This window comes from Panthera tigris, chromosome C2 (assembly GCF_018350195.1).
Source record: "Panthera tigris isolate Pti1 chromosome C2, P.tigris_Pti1_mat1.1, whole genome shotgun sequence".
NCBI classification, from domain to species: Eukaryota; Metazoa; Chordata; class Mammalia; order Carnivora; family Felidae; genus Panthera; species Panthera tigris.
The window spans coordinates 13221002-13238202 of record NC_056668.1 but is presented as its reverse complement, the minus strand read 5'-3'; the positions used below and the strand labels follow the sequence as shown (position 1 = coordinate 13238202).

The 17201-nt window shown below is 36.7% G+C and overlaps 1 protein-coding gene across 6 annotated transcripts in view; it reads right to left on the bottom strand.

Moving 5' to 3' along the window:
- SCAF4 (SR-related CTD associated factor 4) overlaps positions 1 to 17201 on the bottom strand; it is a 59940-nt gene that overhangs the window by 16202 nt on the left and 26537 nt on the right. For 5 of the 6 annotated variants that reach the window (XM_042957073.1, XM_042957078.1, XM_042957076.1 and 2 more), the window contains exons 5-16: positions 16512 to 16647; positions 16065 to 16204; positions 15278 to 15454; positions 9521 to 9732; positions 8765 to 8873; positions 6994 to 7158; positions 6369 to 6454; positions 5461 to 5651; positions 4232 to 4332; positions 3675 to 3788; positions 2770 to 2926; positions 1170 to 1327 (exon numbers count right to left, since the gene is read on the bottom strand). In XM_042957073.1, coding sequence (XP_042813007.1) covers positions 1170 to 1327; positions 2770 to 2926; positions 3675 to 3788; positions 4232 to 4332; positions 5461 to 5651; positions 6369 to 6454; positions 6994 to 7158; positions 8765 to 8873; positions 9521 to 9732; positions 15278 to 15454; positions 16065 to 16204; positions 16512 to 16647 — 1746 coding nt within the window. The remainder of the gene's footprint in view (positions 1 to 1169; positions 1328 to 2769; positions 2927 to 3674; positions 3789 to 4231; positions 4333 to 5460; positions 5652 to 6368; positions 6455 to 6993; positions 7159 to 8764; positions 8874 to 9520; positions 9733 to 15277; positions 15455 to 16064; positions 16205 to 16511; positions 16648 to 17201) is intronic. The other variant, XM_042957074.1, reaches the window with a different exon arrangement.

The following is a 17201-nucleotide window of genomic DNA, read 5'->3' as shown; positions in this document are numbered from 1 at the left end:
ACACCCTACAAATGTTAGCTATTTAAAAAAAAGTATGAAAAATTTTAACAGATTAGTCAGGTTTCTTTAAGTGAGTGGTGATACATACATTGAATCTTATTTAGAACTTGTGCTGGAAGGGCCTGTCCAAAAGATCAAATAACGAGTTTGTCAATGTAGGGAATCTATTTATAAAATGTCACCACTAAGTATGTATCAGAGCATGTAATTTTCTCCTTACACTGGGAAAATCAAGAGGCTAGGTAACCCACTTTTGTGACAGCTCAGATTTATCTGATTCAGATTTAATGTGAGAAACTGAAAAAGGTACTGAAAACAAGAAAAACCTAACAGATCACATAGCACTGTGGGTCAAGGACTTAAAATTTTTACCAAACGGTTGTTCATTATTGAGCTCTTATTATGGAACAGGAAACGTGCTGAGTATTTAACATTCACGATCTCATTTAATCCTCAAAACAACTCTGACCTAGGAAGAACACCAGAGCCAAAGCCAGGAAAGGGAACTTGTGCGTTTATAGATAGGAAACTGAAGCTTAGATTAGGTAGGTGATCTGCCCAATGTCACATTGCTGTGACTAAACAATTGAGCTGAGATTCAAACTACATTCTGTCAGAATCCAGTCTGTCTCCTCCTACGTCATAAATGCACTCACTGACCACACAGCAGAGGTTTATGAATATACCTTTGTGTTAAATAGCACTCAATTTATTAAATAGCTCTCACTCATCCATTAAAAAACTTCATTTTAGCACCGCCCAAACTGAAGATTAAGAGACTCTGTTTCTCTCAAAACAGCTGCTTGTTGGGTGGATATCCAGGTTCTCTCAGAATGTAAACCCCCACCAAAGAATAAGATTCAATAAAAGAAAACAAGGGGAAGCGGAATACAAGAAATGCCATCAGGTTTGCATCTCAAGTCTGAAACATTATAAAGACACTAAATAACCTAGACAGATGTAAGGCGATATGAATGGATTTTACTGATGTTTATGAAAAAATGTGTTAGTTTATAAACAGTAGGTCTGACATACCAAAATACTATTAATATGCACATTTATGTGTTCACGTCTTTGAACACTGACCTAGACATACATCTATAAAAAGATTTAGAAAAGTTTACCTTTCAGACACTTACAAGTTTAAATAACGCCCCAAATGTTCTTACCTGTGGAGGTGGCACTGTTATAGGTGCGGGCACAGGAATAGGAGGGACAGGCACTGGTAAAGGTTTAGGTATAGGTGATACTGGTTCTGTATGTGAGGTTTCTGCCCCTCCATTTTGAGCAACTTCATTTTCATGCTTCTTGGGGATTCCTTTCCAATCTATGAGTTAAAGAAATTTAACAATAAAAATTGACAATTTTTTATAACTTTAAATCTAGAATTATTTTTAAATGATTATATAAAAAAATCAGCAGTCTGATTTACTAAAGAAATGCTTATGCTAATCTTGTATTATTTAAATGAATGAACAATAACACGCAAAAGAATGCTTATTGTGTGTCAGACACAGTTTGAAGCATTTTATATATATATTAATCCAATGAATTCTCATAACCATCTAGAAGTAGGTCCCATGATCATTCCCATTTTATAAGTGAGGAAAAGAATTTGGAAACTGTGGAAAACAAGGTCACATACTAACAAGTGGCAGACATGGGACTCAACATACACACATCTGGCTCCAAGGTCTATGTTCTTAACCATGATGGTGTGTTGTCTGGATTAAAGATCCCTGGAGGGAGGAGCAAGACTCTCTGCACCCTGACCAGAGCCTGTGCCAAAATGTTTGGCACACAGTAGACCCCTAATACCTATTGCGTGAACGGAAACCTAGCTCTACCTGCCCTTTTTAAAAGAAGTTTATTTGAGAGAGACAGAAAGAGAGAGCAAGACAGAGAGCAAGCAGGGGAGGGGCAGAAAGAGAATCTCAAGCAGGCTCCGCACTGTCATCACAGAAACCAGACTCGGGGGGCTGGAACTCACAAAAACCATAATAAGATCATGACCTGAGCCGAAGACAAGAGTCGGACACTTAACTGACTGTGCCACCCAGGAGTTCCAACCTAGCTCTCCCCTTAAGTGAAGGCATCACGCACTGTGGGGAAAGAAGTCAAGGTATGGGAATGGCTCAACATCGTTCCACCTGTTTTTGGTTCTCAAACCAACTCTGCTTGCTTGAAACTCCTTTAGTCGCTTATTTTATTTTGGCACACCACCCTGCACTCCTTGTCCCGCTATCTATCAGTCTCCAGGTCATGCCCACACATGCTGCTATTTTCCCCACTGTAATCCTACTGTCAATCTGGATTTTTAATATTCATGCCACAGGTAACTACCTTCTTGCCTTACATGTTTACTTTCAATTGCTTCTCTGGACATTTAAATGCTTTCAAAGAAATTATTATGAAACACTGGATGAAAACAATACCAGTAATGTTCAGTTTAAGACTCATTTGGATCTGTTAGGTTTTTCACAGCGAAAAATTCTATTTAAGATCTACTTAATACTGAAATTAATGATTAACTCCACAATCAGTATTATTTCACTTATGTCTGAATCTATCCCACTAAATATAAGTTGCATTAAGGGCAAAGACCACATCTGTCTTATTCACCATGGTTTCCTCAGTTTTTAATGGAGAGAATGGCACATAGTGGGTACTTGGAAAATCTCAAAAATCCCTACAGCAAAGAATAAACATTTTTCACATGCATTATCAAGAAAACAGATGAATTTTAAAAGAAATTAAATACTGCTTTACCTGGATTAAGTGTATCACTGTCCAACATTCCTCCTTCACAAAAACTCTCCAGTTCTTCAGGCTTGACTTTGTCCCATGGAATATAAGTAACACCCAGTTCTACATCCCAATACTGCTTATAATCTGCCTTTATTCCTTTGTTTAAAGCCCAGGCAATCTATATCACCATTAGTTAAAATACAAAAAGAAAGGACAGGAAAAAAACGTCAGTTGTGACAGTTAAGCATTTCTCACATTTCTAATCACTCAGATTTGGGCAACAAGGGAGCAATCTGACCTATCCCTGGATCTCCCTTCGATGCTAGTTAATTGGTTAACCTTTTCTCCTACTTTGTCCTGGTGGAAATTTAACTGGCATCACCTCCTTATCCACTCCTCCAACCATTCACTCCCCAATCTACTGACATAAAACATAAAAGACAAAAGGAAAATAATGTTTATTGGGGAAAGGCTGAGGTTTCCTGCATAGCCCAGCATACTGGGGACCACTTTCCAAAGTCTTGGGTACTTTGAAATTATTTAAGGTTAGACAAAATCCTTTTGCAGCACAATCATCCAAGGGTACATGACTGAGGAAATGCTGACTCTGGCCCCTTAGGGGAAGAATATCAATGTACCTATTATCTTTAGCTCTGTTGAATATTTTCGTTTATTCTAAGAATGAGATGGCAAACTTTAAAAATAAAATGTGTAAAATCCCAAAAAATCTCGCAAATAAACATTTAACATTTTAAATTAAATTAAGTTAAATTAAAGATTTTAAACTTTATGTTAACTTTTAGGAGATACAACCTCTTAAATAGATATACATGAAATGCCTTAGTGTCCAAAATAAGTTTTTAAAAAGCCAAGTAATATTCTGTGTTAAATTTTTAAAAAATGAATTATAAGGGATAAAAATGTACCTTTATGGATTTCTGGTTCACTTTATAGTTTCCGCGGCTCAGTTTCTGCAGGGCGCGATAAGCATCTTGCCTATGAACCATAACAATATAGGCACAACCTCTGGGAGGTATCATCTGCTCCAAAACATTTTAATATTATAAAATATAATAAAATCAAAGAGCAACAAGAGAAAATAAATACTAAATAACCAGTTCCAACAACCCCAACTCCCCTGCCCGTTACCTACCCACAAAGCCAGGATTCTATAATCTGAGATTAACTTGTTATAAATTGGCAAATTCAAGTTTGGCCTCAACTATCGACTTTTAATAAACCTATGGTTCTCCACGTTTTATTAACACAGATTTTTCTAGAGAAAGGTTTTAAATTAAACTTGGTTGTCCAAGAAATGTGGTTAAATAAATGGGAGGATGCTAAACATGGACTCAACACTTATACTCTAGCCACATCTACTACAAAGCTGGGCAAATTTTAACTTGGGCCTCAAGTCCTTAATTTTATAAAATGGCATTAGTCACACCCATCCACTGTCACTACATTAAACATAAACACTCACATTAATTGATTCAATTGGACCAAACTCTTCTAAGAGACTTGCAACATCTTGCTGAGTAGTCCGTTTGTCCAGCTGTCCCACCCAGAGTGTAGTGCTACAAACTTAAAATAAAATTATAATCATAAAAATATACACATTTGGTAATGTGCAGCACTGTACTTTTCTACAGTGAAAAAAATCATTATAGAAAAAATGCACAAGTTACAGGATACCATAAGGCTAAGTAGCAAATCCTATATACATCTAAAAAAACTCTAGAAAATTGTGGTAGTACTTCCAGAAATGGGAGTAGGATGGTGAATAACATAAGAGTTAAAAAATCCTGTCCCTTTTGTGGACAGATCTAAAGATTTCATCTATGAAAACAGGCCAGAGACATAATAACCTGCCCAAGGCCACGAGAAGACCCGATCCCAGCTCTCTTGATCAACAACCAGTCTAGTGCTTCTGTCCACTGCTACAGTTGTCCCTTTCTGACTATCGAGTGTACACGATAGTTTTTTTTCTTCTGCTGTGTTCTACGTAATAAATCTTATAGAATCAGAAGTTTTACATATGCCCTATTTGTATTATAAATTAAAATTTCAATAATAACTGCAAACTTGTATCAAGAACGTGTCTAGGGGTGCCCAGGTGGCTCAGTCGGTTGAGCATCCGACTTTGACTCAGGTCATGATCTCACAGTTTCTGAGTTCAGGCCCCACGTCGGGTTCTGTGCTGATAGCTTGGAGCCTGGAGCCTGTTTTGAATTCTGTGTCTCCCTCCCTCTGCCCCTCCCATGCTCATGCTCTGTCCCTCCCTCTCTCTCTCAAAAATAAAGAAACATTAAAAAAATTAAAAAAAAAAAAAATGTGTCTAGCCTACCACATTAAACATATTCTAAATACATAATGAAATTCAGGAGATAATATAGTCTGTAAAACTGTATCTTTATAAAAGAGGTTATTAGTTAATCTGGAAAAAAAGGAGAACCTTGCCATTATGTATAGGAGAGCTAGTTAACTGCTTTCTATTCCATACATTAAAAACATGCTATTATTTTATTCCTCATCACTATTAGTTTGGTTCACTCCCTATTTGCTGCTTTACAGCTGGCTTAACATATCAAAGCAAACTCAAGGGTATACACCAAAGCACAAACAAGATACGATAAAATAGTATTTTGCTATCAGTTAGAAAACATTTTAAACCCAGGACACACAAAAAATAATGCAAGAAGTTTAATTTACCACTTGCAGTTTCTGGTTTGATTTGAGGAAGGCCTTTTTGTCGGCGTTCTCTTTCTTTTTCTCGATCTCGCCTTTCTTGGGACCGAGATCTAGGCGAATGTCGGCGTCGATCTCTGGACCGAGAACGAGAACGTCGATGACGGGACCTTCGCGATCTAGAGCCAGATCGAGATCGCCTTCTTTTTGGTGACCTAACATTTTCATGAGGGAGAGAATGAGTAAAACATGAAAAAAAAAAAAAAAACAAAAAAACAAAAAAGGTAAGCAGGTGTTAATCTGGAGAAAAAAAAAAAAAAATATATATATATATAAAAACTAGATAGTTTAATGTTTGATATGTAATAATTCAGTATCAGGGAATTCATTTTAAATATTTTTAATATGTTGAAAGTTAGAAAGCATGCATATACTTAAAATGAGATAAATAAGGTTACTAGCATATAAAAGTATCTCTCATCTTCGATAATTCGGTACTAGACTGAATTACATACTGGTAGTGTTAGAAGCTGTCATCATTGGGATACACTTCTACTATTGATATCTATCTTCTCAGTTAACTTCTTTTCTGCAGCAATTAAAAATGTTACCTGATTATAGTATTACTTATTATCTTCCCATTTTTGTCAGCTAATAAACTTGTGAAGGAACTGTGAATACATAATTCTTATCATTCTATGTATAGCTGTATGCAGAGATTACAGCAACTCAAGGAGAAAAGCATGGGTGAGATGACCAACCTTAGTTTGTTTTTTTTTTTTATTACTGCTTCTGCCCCCATTCTACACATACAGACATACAAATATACCAAATGTTATTTTATTAACACTGCACATCTAAAAATAATCCAGTTTGATTTTAATCAGTCTCCGAAGACATACAGGATTGGAAAAACATTTTCTATCAATTACCTGGATGCTGACCTAGATCTTGACTTTCTGTTATCAGACATGTGTCGCTTAACCTCTTGGATACAAGGTTGTTCTACTTCCATTTCCTTTAAAAAACCAAAACCAAAAACAACCACCCATCATTAAATGAGAAAAGTGAAAATTGTAAAGGCAAGAAGACAAAATCTAAAAATTGCTAACTTACAAAATTTCTCTTGCCCTGAAATAGATTTATTCTGGTTACTTGACATCACATTACTAGTTTAATAATGACTGTCTATCAGCAGGGAAAAAATTTTATATGGTTTACAAGATTAGAAGAAACACATCTAAGAAACACTTCCAGACAAACACGTCTGGAAATCTGTATAAGTCATATACTGTTTTAATAAACCATTGACTACAGCAATAAACTAGGCAATGATTAAGTATTCTACATTCTATCTCGATCCTCACAGAATCCTATGGAAATTGGTATTACTATGTCCACTTTCCAGATGAAAAACTTTAGGCACAGAGAGGGTTAATATGTGCCCAACAAAGTCTTTCTCCACATTCAAAAATGAAGATAACAAGCAAACAGGCAGGAATCTGCACATAAGCTGAAGCAACCAAAAAGATCATCAATCTGAGAATACAGTTTTACCTGATGTGTCTTCTGTGTAAGTGGTTCATTTTGAGCCTGAAAAGAAGCTTGGAAAGGCTGCTGCACGGGTGGAGTTGGAGGAATCACAGACTGAGCCATGGGAGGAAATGGAGGTGTAGGAAGAAGGCCAAAACCTGGCATCTGTCCATTAGGAGGAAGTGGAACCTTTTGAATTTAAAGAAAGCATATGAATAGATTTTAAATAACAGCTACCAAAAATAATTAAGAAAGTCCTTAGTTACTTGATATACAACTAAAATATCTTCGGGGTGCTTTGGTGGCTCAATTGGTTGCACGTTCGACTCTTGATGTCGGCTCAGGTCATGATCTCATGGTTCGTGGGTTCATGGTTTCAAGCCCCGTGTCTGGCTCTGTGCTGACAATACAAAGCCTGCTTGTGATTCCCTCTCTCTCTGCCTCTCCCCAACTTGTGTGTGCACTCTCAAAATAAATAAACATTTAAAAAAAAAAAACCTAAAACATCTTCAATAAATTTTCATCAAGGGAAAACTGTAGTGAGATGCAATGATTAACAATTTCCATAGGTATAATATTTACCTGAAGAACTGTTACATATCCAAGTATATAGATCAAAAATCCTGTAACTCATTTAAAAATTATAAAAAGGTTTGACTTTATAGATTTAAAGACGTGATTTCATTTATATGAGGAACAATAGTGACAGACTAAACTTAAAAATCAGAGAGGTACTGTATTGCAAACTATCTCCCTTCAACCTCAAAGGCAATTAATTAAGCCTTCTGGGAGGGGGAGTGGCTACAGCAATGATGTGTACAGCTTCACTTTTTAAAAATTTACTCCAAGGGATGTTTCAACTAACATGCCTACTTTTTGGGCTTAAAATATCATAATAATAATGCGAATAAGCGACAACGTAACATATTTCTGCATGTGCTGGTCCAATACCAGCAAAATTAAAAGTATAATTATAATTATCACAAAGAAGTATTCCTTCTAATTTAAATTTTCACTAACTGTTAATTGGAACATTTGGAAATAAGTGCACCAGGTTTTCTTCAGATTTTAAATAGGCTTATAAAGTACTTCTCAAACCTCATTCATCAATAAGTCATCAAAATCATAGTATCATTTTCATATTACCAAATTATAGAATGGACCAAACACAATATACATAATAAAATGAATATCCTCTGAAGAAATTTCTTAGAGCCCTTTCTAAATAAGGCTACGAAGTAGTATACAATTAAAAAAAATATACAGATTCTCTAGATTGGCTTTAGCCTGGATCCCGACACCTATAATTTAGCTGCGTAGTCAAGTTTAAGAAACTCTGAACAGAGCATTTACTAAAATAAACCCAATGAACAAATAAATCTCTACCTAACTTCTTCCAATTCTCCAGTGTGCTATGCTCCTTTGACTGCAGATTTCACACTATACTCCTGAATGTGAGAGCTGAAAACCCTCAAAGCATCTTATCATTTACCCCAAAAAAGGCTCCTCGCGAGGGAGAAGTGTACAACTAAGCAGGCTAACTCCCTGAAACAGAGCCATAATCTCGCCCGAAACGATTTTAACAAAAAATACTTACTATTAAAATATATAAGGATGTAATATTTAGCATCCTTGTTTTAATTAAAGTTTTAAAAAAATAACTCAATTACATGCTCATCGGCTTTGACTGCAGCTGCAGTACTACGAAGCCAAACACACGGCTAAATAGTGGTCTGTGAAACGCAATCCATATGCTCTAATGAACAGATCTTCACTTATTAAAACTCAGCTGTACCTGATGGTGCACTGGATCCTGCTGTATTGTCATCATTCGAGGCTGAAACTGATCCATGTTTTGATGTTGTGTATATGCTGGCTGCTGCATGCCATCTCCAGGAAACCCACTAAAAAAAGATGAGTTATCTTTTATCCGTTCAAAAACACATAAGATTCTTAGCCACATTTATACTACAGAGACATTACGAATGTTGCTCAGGAGTCATCAATAATCAACATCTTACCGAATCAGGTACTTGCCCACATTAATTTATATATTCAGCATTATTCCCAACATAAAAGCCATTTTTAACTGTAAATCTGACAGGATCTCCTCCCAAGAGAAAACCCAAAATATAATTTTAAAAAACTATATGAAAAATGATTTTGTTACTAAAGTTATAGCTGACCCTTGAACAACATCACCTTTAACTGTGTGAGTCCCCTTATTCACAGATTTTTTTGTCGACAGTGCAGTACCGTAAACATATTTTCCTTATGATTTTAACATTGTCTTTTCTTTAGCTTACTTTATTGGAAGAACGCAGTACGTAATACACACAACATACAAAATATGCGTTACTCAACTGTTCATGTTACCGGTTAGGCTTCCGGTCAACAGTAGGCTACATAAGTTTTGGGGGAGGCAAAGTTCTACCATGGACTTTTGACTGTGCGTGGGTCATCACCTCAACACCACGCTGTGCAAGGGCCAACTCTACTTGCATCATGTTTCCCACTGAATCCCCTGTGGAACAGAAAAAAAGACACTTACAAGGGTGCCTGAGGAGGGGAAGCGGCAGGCGTGGCAGCCGGTGTGGCAGCAGCAGGTGCTGGTGCAACAGCCACAGCAGGTGCCGTGGCGGCGGCGGCGGCGGCAGCAGCAGCGGCGGCGGCGGCAGCGGCGGCGGCGGCAGCAGCATCTTCTTTCTTTGATTCTTCCACAGCTTCTGGCTCATCATCATAATCAAATCTATCAAGAAGCTTCTGGAATATGGATGCCAATATTCCATTTTATTTTTTAATATTTTTGCTTATTTTCTAAAAATCAGCTCTATCCTCAACATGGGGCTTGAACTCCCAACCCTAAGATCAAGAGTCGCATGCTCTACTGGCTGAGCCAGCCAGGCGCCCTCCATATTCCGTTTTAAAATTGAGATTGGGATACACCGCACAGAAGACTTTATAAAAACAACAGATGTTTACTATCATCTATGATGCCACTGTGTTGTCATGTACAATCTCACGTTCCCACTGGCCCCTTAGGACCTTGGTTTACAGATAATTTCCATACAAATCCCATCTGAAAAAGACAATTTTTCAGTCTGCTTTTCTTCCTCAACTTAAATGCAGTGTTGTCTTCTGATTATTTTCTATATGCTTATTTTATAGTTAACTTAGCACTATAAATATTTTATTAAAATATTCTCTTTCACAGACCAAAAACTTTGGGAACTTGGCACACATGAAAATGGGTGGACAGGGGCACCTGGGTGGCTCAGTAGGTTAAGTGTCCCCTTGATTTTGGCTCAGGTCATGATATCACCATTCGTGAGATCGAGCCCTGTGTCAGTGCAAAGCCTGCTTGGGATTATCTCTCTCCCTCTCTCTCTCTCTGCCCCTCCCCAACCTGTATGTGCTCTCTCAATATAAATAAACTTAGAAAAGAAAAAAAAGAAAGAAAGAAAATGGGTGTACGTTTTCAATTAACTGTAAAATGTACCAAGACTGTCTTATCAAATGACTGTAAATGCCTATAAAAAATGTCCATGTACTGCTTGCATAAGAACATACTAATACGACAAAGAAAAAAAGAGAATGGTATAGACAGGGCCATGAAGAACTTACTACCTAGGCACTAGCTTCTTCCTTAAGACTTCACAGCACATGTCAGATTACCAGAAACATTAAAAAAAGAAGAAAGGAAAGAACCCCAGCACTTCACAAGATCATGTCTAGAAGAAGAGGCATTTAAAAATAAGATTACGAGGACATCTGGGTGGCTTAGTCAGTTAAGCATACAACTCTTGATTTCGGCTCAGCACATGATGTCAGGATTCATGAGATTGAGCCAGCATCGGGCTCAGCATTGACAATGCAGAGCCTGCCTGGGTTTCTCTCTTCCTCTTTCAAAACAAATGAATAAACACTAAAAAAAAAAAAAATGATTACATCCGTTCAGAAAGGAAGAAAGGTAACACCATAAACACCTACTACTAATTCTATTACTATCTACTGTGTCTTACTATCTACATGATACTTCATGACTTCACAAGAAGCCTGCAATGTAGACATAATTTAGGTACAGTTTCTTCTTTTTATAGACAAGGAATCTAAGGTATAGGGGATTAAGAATCATTACTAAGACTGCACAGTCAGTGAATGGAAGAACTGGAATGTAGAACTGTTCTTTTGACTTCAAAGTTCTCAGTCTCTGGCATTCAACAGGTAGACTTTCCCCTCAAGCTGTGTCCATTCTTGTCATGGATTTTCAACTTCAAATTCTTAAATCTGAGTTGTTTCATGCCAGTTCTGCCTAAAAATAATGGTTCTACTTTACTGCACAACAGATTTCTAAATTAGGATGGGAAGTCCCCTTCTTGGACAACACTGTGTTTCTTTGTAATTCTAGGCCATGTCATTAAAAGTTCTTATTATATTGAGCAATCTAATTATGACCAGGACACTATGCTGTTTCACACGCATTAGTATGTTTAACCCCCACAGCAATAGTAAAGCGTAGGTATTACCATCACTATTTTGCAGTGCTGCACACTGAATATTTAAGGGACTAAGTACCAAGACAGAGTCAGTATCAATAATAGGAATCAAAATTAAAACTAAGGTCTAAACTGTCTACGAAAAACAAAACCCATGGTCTTTGCCATTTATCACACACACAGATATGTTCTTTTCAAGTTTATTCAGAGAAAGAGAGAGTGAGCACATATGCTCGAGTGAGCAGGGAGAGGAGCAGAGACAGGGAGAGAAAGTCGCAAGCAGGCTCCTCACTGTCAGCACGGAGCCCAACTCGGGACTTGATCTCACGAACCATGAGATCATGACTTGAGCCAAAACCATGAGCTGGATGCTTAGCACCCCTCACATATAGATATGTTCTTTAAAGTTTTAAGATCTATACCTAATGCTTTGGAAGAAGATTTGAAGCAATTAAAAAATTAAACTGAAATCCATCCAAAAAGGCATTTTTTTGTTGCTTTTTAGGAAACTGAAGATCCATGAAGCACCTGAAATAAATTGTTCCCAGTCAAGCTGTTCTACTAGCTTAAAACAGACCTTTTAGTCAAAGGAAAAGCACAGAATTTCTTTTTCTAAACTTCATGCAACTAATAAACACTGACCAACCAACCCACTTGGGGTGAAACACTAGAGGAATTACAATTCAAATTAACAACAAAAAAATAAGGACTCCATTAGCATTACTGTTATTCAACATTTTTTTTGGAAGTCCTAGCCCCCAATACAATAAGAAAAAGAAACAGGCATAGATGTTGACGAGGAAAAGTCAAATTTAGTAGCTACCCAGAAATCTCAGAGAACCTATTAGAAAACTAAGTGTTTAATAACACGACCACTTAAAAGAAACAAACATGAAAAAGGACTAAATACGTTAAGAATAAATGAAGCAATAATTGAATAAGACTTAAATGAAAAATGATGTTAATAGAGATGCAGTATAAGAAGCTCTGGGCACTTCTTAATACATTTTAAAATTTATGCTAAATTTCTTTTTTTTTTAAAGATTTTTTAAAAAAATATTTTATTTATTTTTGAGACAGAGAGAGACAGATCATGAGCAGGGGAAGGGCAGAGAGAGAGGGAGACACAGAATCCAAAGCAGGCTCGAGGACCTGAGCTGTCAGCACAGAGCCCAACACGGGGCTCAAACTCACGAACCGTGAGATCATGACCTGAGCTGAAGTCGGACGCTTAACCGACTGAACCACCCAGGCGCCCCATGTTCATCTTGAAAAAGTATGCTGTGATGGTTGACTGTACCAATTTGACTAGGTTAGGGTGCCTAGTTGTTTGGTCAAATATTCATCTAGATGTTCCTGTGAAGGTCTTTTAAAAATGTGATTAACAATTAATAGCATTTGAATAAAGAAATACCCTCCATAATGTGGGTGGGCCTCAACCACTCAGTTGAAGGCCTTAAGAGTAAGAACTTAGGTTTCTTGAACAAGGAATTCCCAAGACAGCAACATAGAAAACTTGCTCTGTAGAATTCAGACTCAAAACTGTAACATTAACTCTTACCTAATAAATTTCCAGCCTGCCTTCTGCCCTACAAATTTCAAATTTGCCAGCCTCCACAACTGAGTCAAATAATTTCTTAAAAATCAACCAATCTCTCTTTCTCCCCTTTCCCTCTGTGTGTGTGTGTAAGCAGTATTTTCCCCTGGAGAATACAGATTAATACATATGCCAAAGAAAGTCTGAAAAAGAAGCAGAGCGGGGTGCGTGTGTGTGTGCGTGTGTGTGTATGTATGATACTTGGAAATGAGATACAGAATATAGTATAGAAGTTGCAAGTATTTAAATTGTTATGATACAGAAATAAACATATTAGCTGCGCACAATAGAATCCTAATGTCCACAAATAGACACAGAAACAAATGAGAATTCAGTGCTATGACAAAAATAGTGAGGGAGAATTGGCTATTTCCAAAAAATTCGAGATTTAACTGTCTTGAACCATATTCTAAACTAGGTTCCAGATGGAATGAAGAGACAAACATAGAAAACAAAAATATAAAACTACCAAAATATTTTTTTTTTAATTTTTTTTTTCAACGTTTTTTATTTATTTTTGGGACAGAGAGAGACAGAGCATGAACGGGGGAGGGTCAGAGAGAGAGGGAGACACAGAATCGGAAACAGGCTCCAGGCTCCGAGCCATCAGCCCAGAGCCTGACGCGGGGCTCGAACTCACGGACCGCGAGATCGTGACCTGGCTGAAGTCGGACGCTTAACCGACTGCGCCACCCAGGCGCCCCAAAACTACCAAAATATTAAAAAAAAAAAAAAAAAAAATCCAAGCGGGGAGAGTTTTCCTAAACTCTGAAAGAGCAAACACAAATCTGTTCAAAGCAGAGAATTGCTTCCCTTTTTACTTTAGAGCTTCCTGTTTGCAATTTTTTTCCCTATTAGCATGTATTCCTTTTCTACTTATGTATGTTATTTGTTTTGAGAGAGAACGTGCACGAGCAGGGGAAGGGCAGAGAGAAAGAAAGAATCCCAAGCAGGCTCCACTCTGCCAGTGAAGAGCCCAATGCGGGGCTCAGACTCCTGAACCATGAGATCATGACCTGAGCCAAAATCAAGAAGTGGACGCTTAACTGACTGAGCCACCCAGGTGCCACTATTCAAACTTCTTTTAAACAGTAGTTGTTCATAAATCACTAAGATATAATGACAACCAGTATATACCAAATGCATTCTTTTTTGTTTAAGTGGGCTTCATGCCTAGTGCAGAGCCCAACGCAGGACTTAAACCCACAATTCTGAGATCAAGACATGAGCTAAGATTGAGTCGGACACTTAATCAACTGAGCTACCCAGGCACCCCCAAAATGGATTCTTAATTTGGACTACCAGCAATAAAGTTATTATATCTTAAAATTAAAATCTGGAAAGAATAAAAAAATTTTAGAGATGATTAAAAATTATCACTTCGTTCTAGGGTTTTCAAATATTTTTGCTTTTGCAGTGAGACCTGTAAGATGAAATCAAAGTTTATATAGTCATAAACCCAATAAATACACAAGACATAAAACAGCTAAGATAGAGTTGCTTGAGTTAACATTTCAATGGGAAGCTCTAAGCTGTGCAAATTCAGCACATCTATGCCCTTACTAGCTCAGCTCCTTAAACATGCCTATGTCCAACAAAGTTGGAAGACACTGAACAAAACTCACAAGTTATACATATTGTAACTAAGTTTTAACAGCAAAAAGCACAAGGTAACTTAATTGTCTATCAATAGAGGAATGGCTAAACTGTGACACACAGATGTAATAGAATATCCCTAATAAGCACTCAGTAAAAATGTAGAACTAAATCTACTAACCTTAACAGCAAAGAAATAAGAAGATTAAGATAAAAACAAGTTAAAAACTGTATATATTTTCTTTATAATATTTATAATTTATATTTTTAACATTTATAATATTACCTATTGTGACATACAAACATATTATGACCAATAAAGAAAAATATATCCATGGGAAATTAGTTCGGAAGAGAGTAGTTATCTCCCAAGTATGGGGGTTAACGGTGAAAGCTTTCCTGTTTTCTTTTCCATTTCCTTTTTACTGGAAATTTTTGTAATGAGTATATATTACATTTATAACCAGGAAAAATAATCAATGTTTTGATATTGAGGGGGAAAATTCCTCCAACCAAAAAACAACAAAATGAACAATCTAGAGAGAAAGTAGAGAAGTAACTTCCACATTCCAAATTGAGTGGTCTAAACGGTTAAGGTGGGTCATTGAGTGAAGCCTACCTTGTCAAATGCAGTTTTTTGCTCAGGCGGGGGGAAAGCAGCTTTTTGTTCAGGTGGCTGTGCAGGAGCCGTCTTTAACTGAGCCGTGATAGCCTGGACCTGAGCCATCACAGCATTGTCAATGGCGGGAGACTGTGGTTTTGGAGGTTGCTGAAAAGTCTGAAGGATCTGCTGAAGCTTAAAAAATGGGAAAACTGATAAACCACATAGCAAAGTATAATCATAGTATCAAAAGTTAATTTACTGAAGAGAAAAAATTCTTAAAGGTGACTCAAAATAGCGTAGGCACAAAGTAAACTGGAAAAAGAAAACACCTTTTAGTAATGGTTAAGTCTGTTGTAAATATCAGGGATTGGGGTCACTTAAGGTTAAAAATATATGCTGACACCCCAAAGGCAGAAAATGATGATCAAAAAGAGAAAATACACTGAACTGTAAACAAGGTAAATGAACGTTTTCTAGAAAAATGTAAAATTCACCTCCAATCCAAATAATTTTGAAGTTAATTGGAAATGCTAGAATTACGAGCAACAATACCAACCAGTCAGCAGTTCTGAGGTTCTCTTCAAAGAGGTATTGCCATTTCTCAGTATGTGGCTCCCTTATTTTTCACCTTCCCACGTCTTCTCCATTTATCCCTATTCCATTACCTTCCTACTGAAGGCTTTTCCAGGTGAAAAGTAGAAATATTTCCTCCCTTGAATGTCCTCACTAGTTAGGCAAGGAAAATCAAAACTGACAATAGTACCTAACTGCAAGGAATTTAATCTCCAGACAGGTAGTTTACCTGTTGACCTTGAGTTGTCTGAAACAGTTGGGCCACAGCAGCAAAAGCATCAGAGCTAGGCAACTGCGGTACAGACGGTACAGAGTTTGTAGTGGCTTGGGGGGGTTCAGAAGAAACTTTAACTGGAGGTGGAGGTGAGCCTAAAAAAGAAAAGGTCATTAAGACCTACAAAAACTTTAATCTACACATTTTCCTTTTTGAACTCCATTAAGCTTTTTTACTATAACAACATTCCATTCATTTTAATATATAGTAAAAACACAGATCGTGGTACTACAGCAAATACTGAAAGAGCATATTTTTACTAGAAGTAAGAATTATGGAAAGTAAACCATAACTTCCAATTTCTTTTTTATGGAAAAATTCCACCAGTACAAACAGACTTCAAACTTCACATGCAGAAAAAGTTGTAACATTTTCTAAGCTCACAGATATATTTGACCATACCTTCATTATTAGTAACATTTTCTGGTACTGGAGCGGCATTACTAGTCCCTGCTGCCATGTCCAAAAGAGGCTGAATAATTTCAATTTTGAATACTCCATTTTTTTGCCAAAGGTTCAGCACGCGAACTATTTTACTCTGTTATGTGTAACAAAACATGAATATACAATAAATATTTGCATAAATAATGTATTATACCTCTTACTAAAAAGAAAAAAATCCCAAGGCTAGTATTTCTGTACTAAATCTGTTTCACAAACAGAAAAAAAAAGTTATCTTCAGAATTACAACCTGGTTAAAAACTACTCTGATAAAGTAAAAAACAAAGAAGGGAAAAAAGGGGGGGGGGGGGAAGAATCAGAAAAGAAATATAACCTGGATAATCCAAATATAATAAAAAATGTATTTGAAGTTTTCATTTCATTTATGATTACAAAAAAATGCCATCACCGACAAAAAAAAGTTATCTGAGGAAAGTAAATGAAGTGAAGAAGGATTTCTTCAGGATAATTATAACAGAATATTTACGAAACTGATCTGTAACTGATAGGTAAGTAATCTTATGGACCAATAAATATGGAGAGCCAGAGATGTGTTATTCATGGGAATAACTCTTATGTCCTACTCAAGATATGATCTTTTCTCCTGTATACTTATCCCCTAAGAATACTCCTCCAAGAACATAAATACAA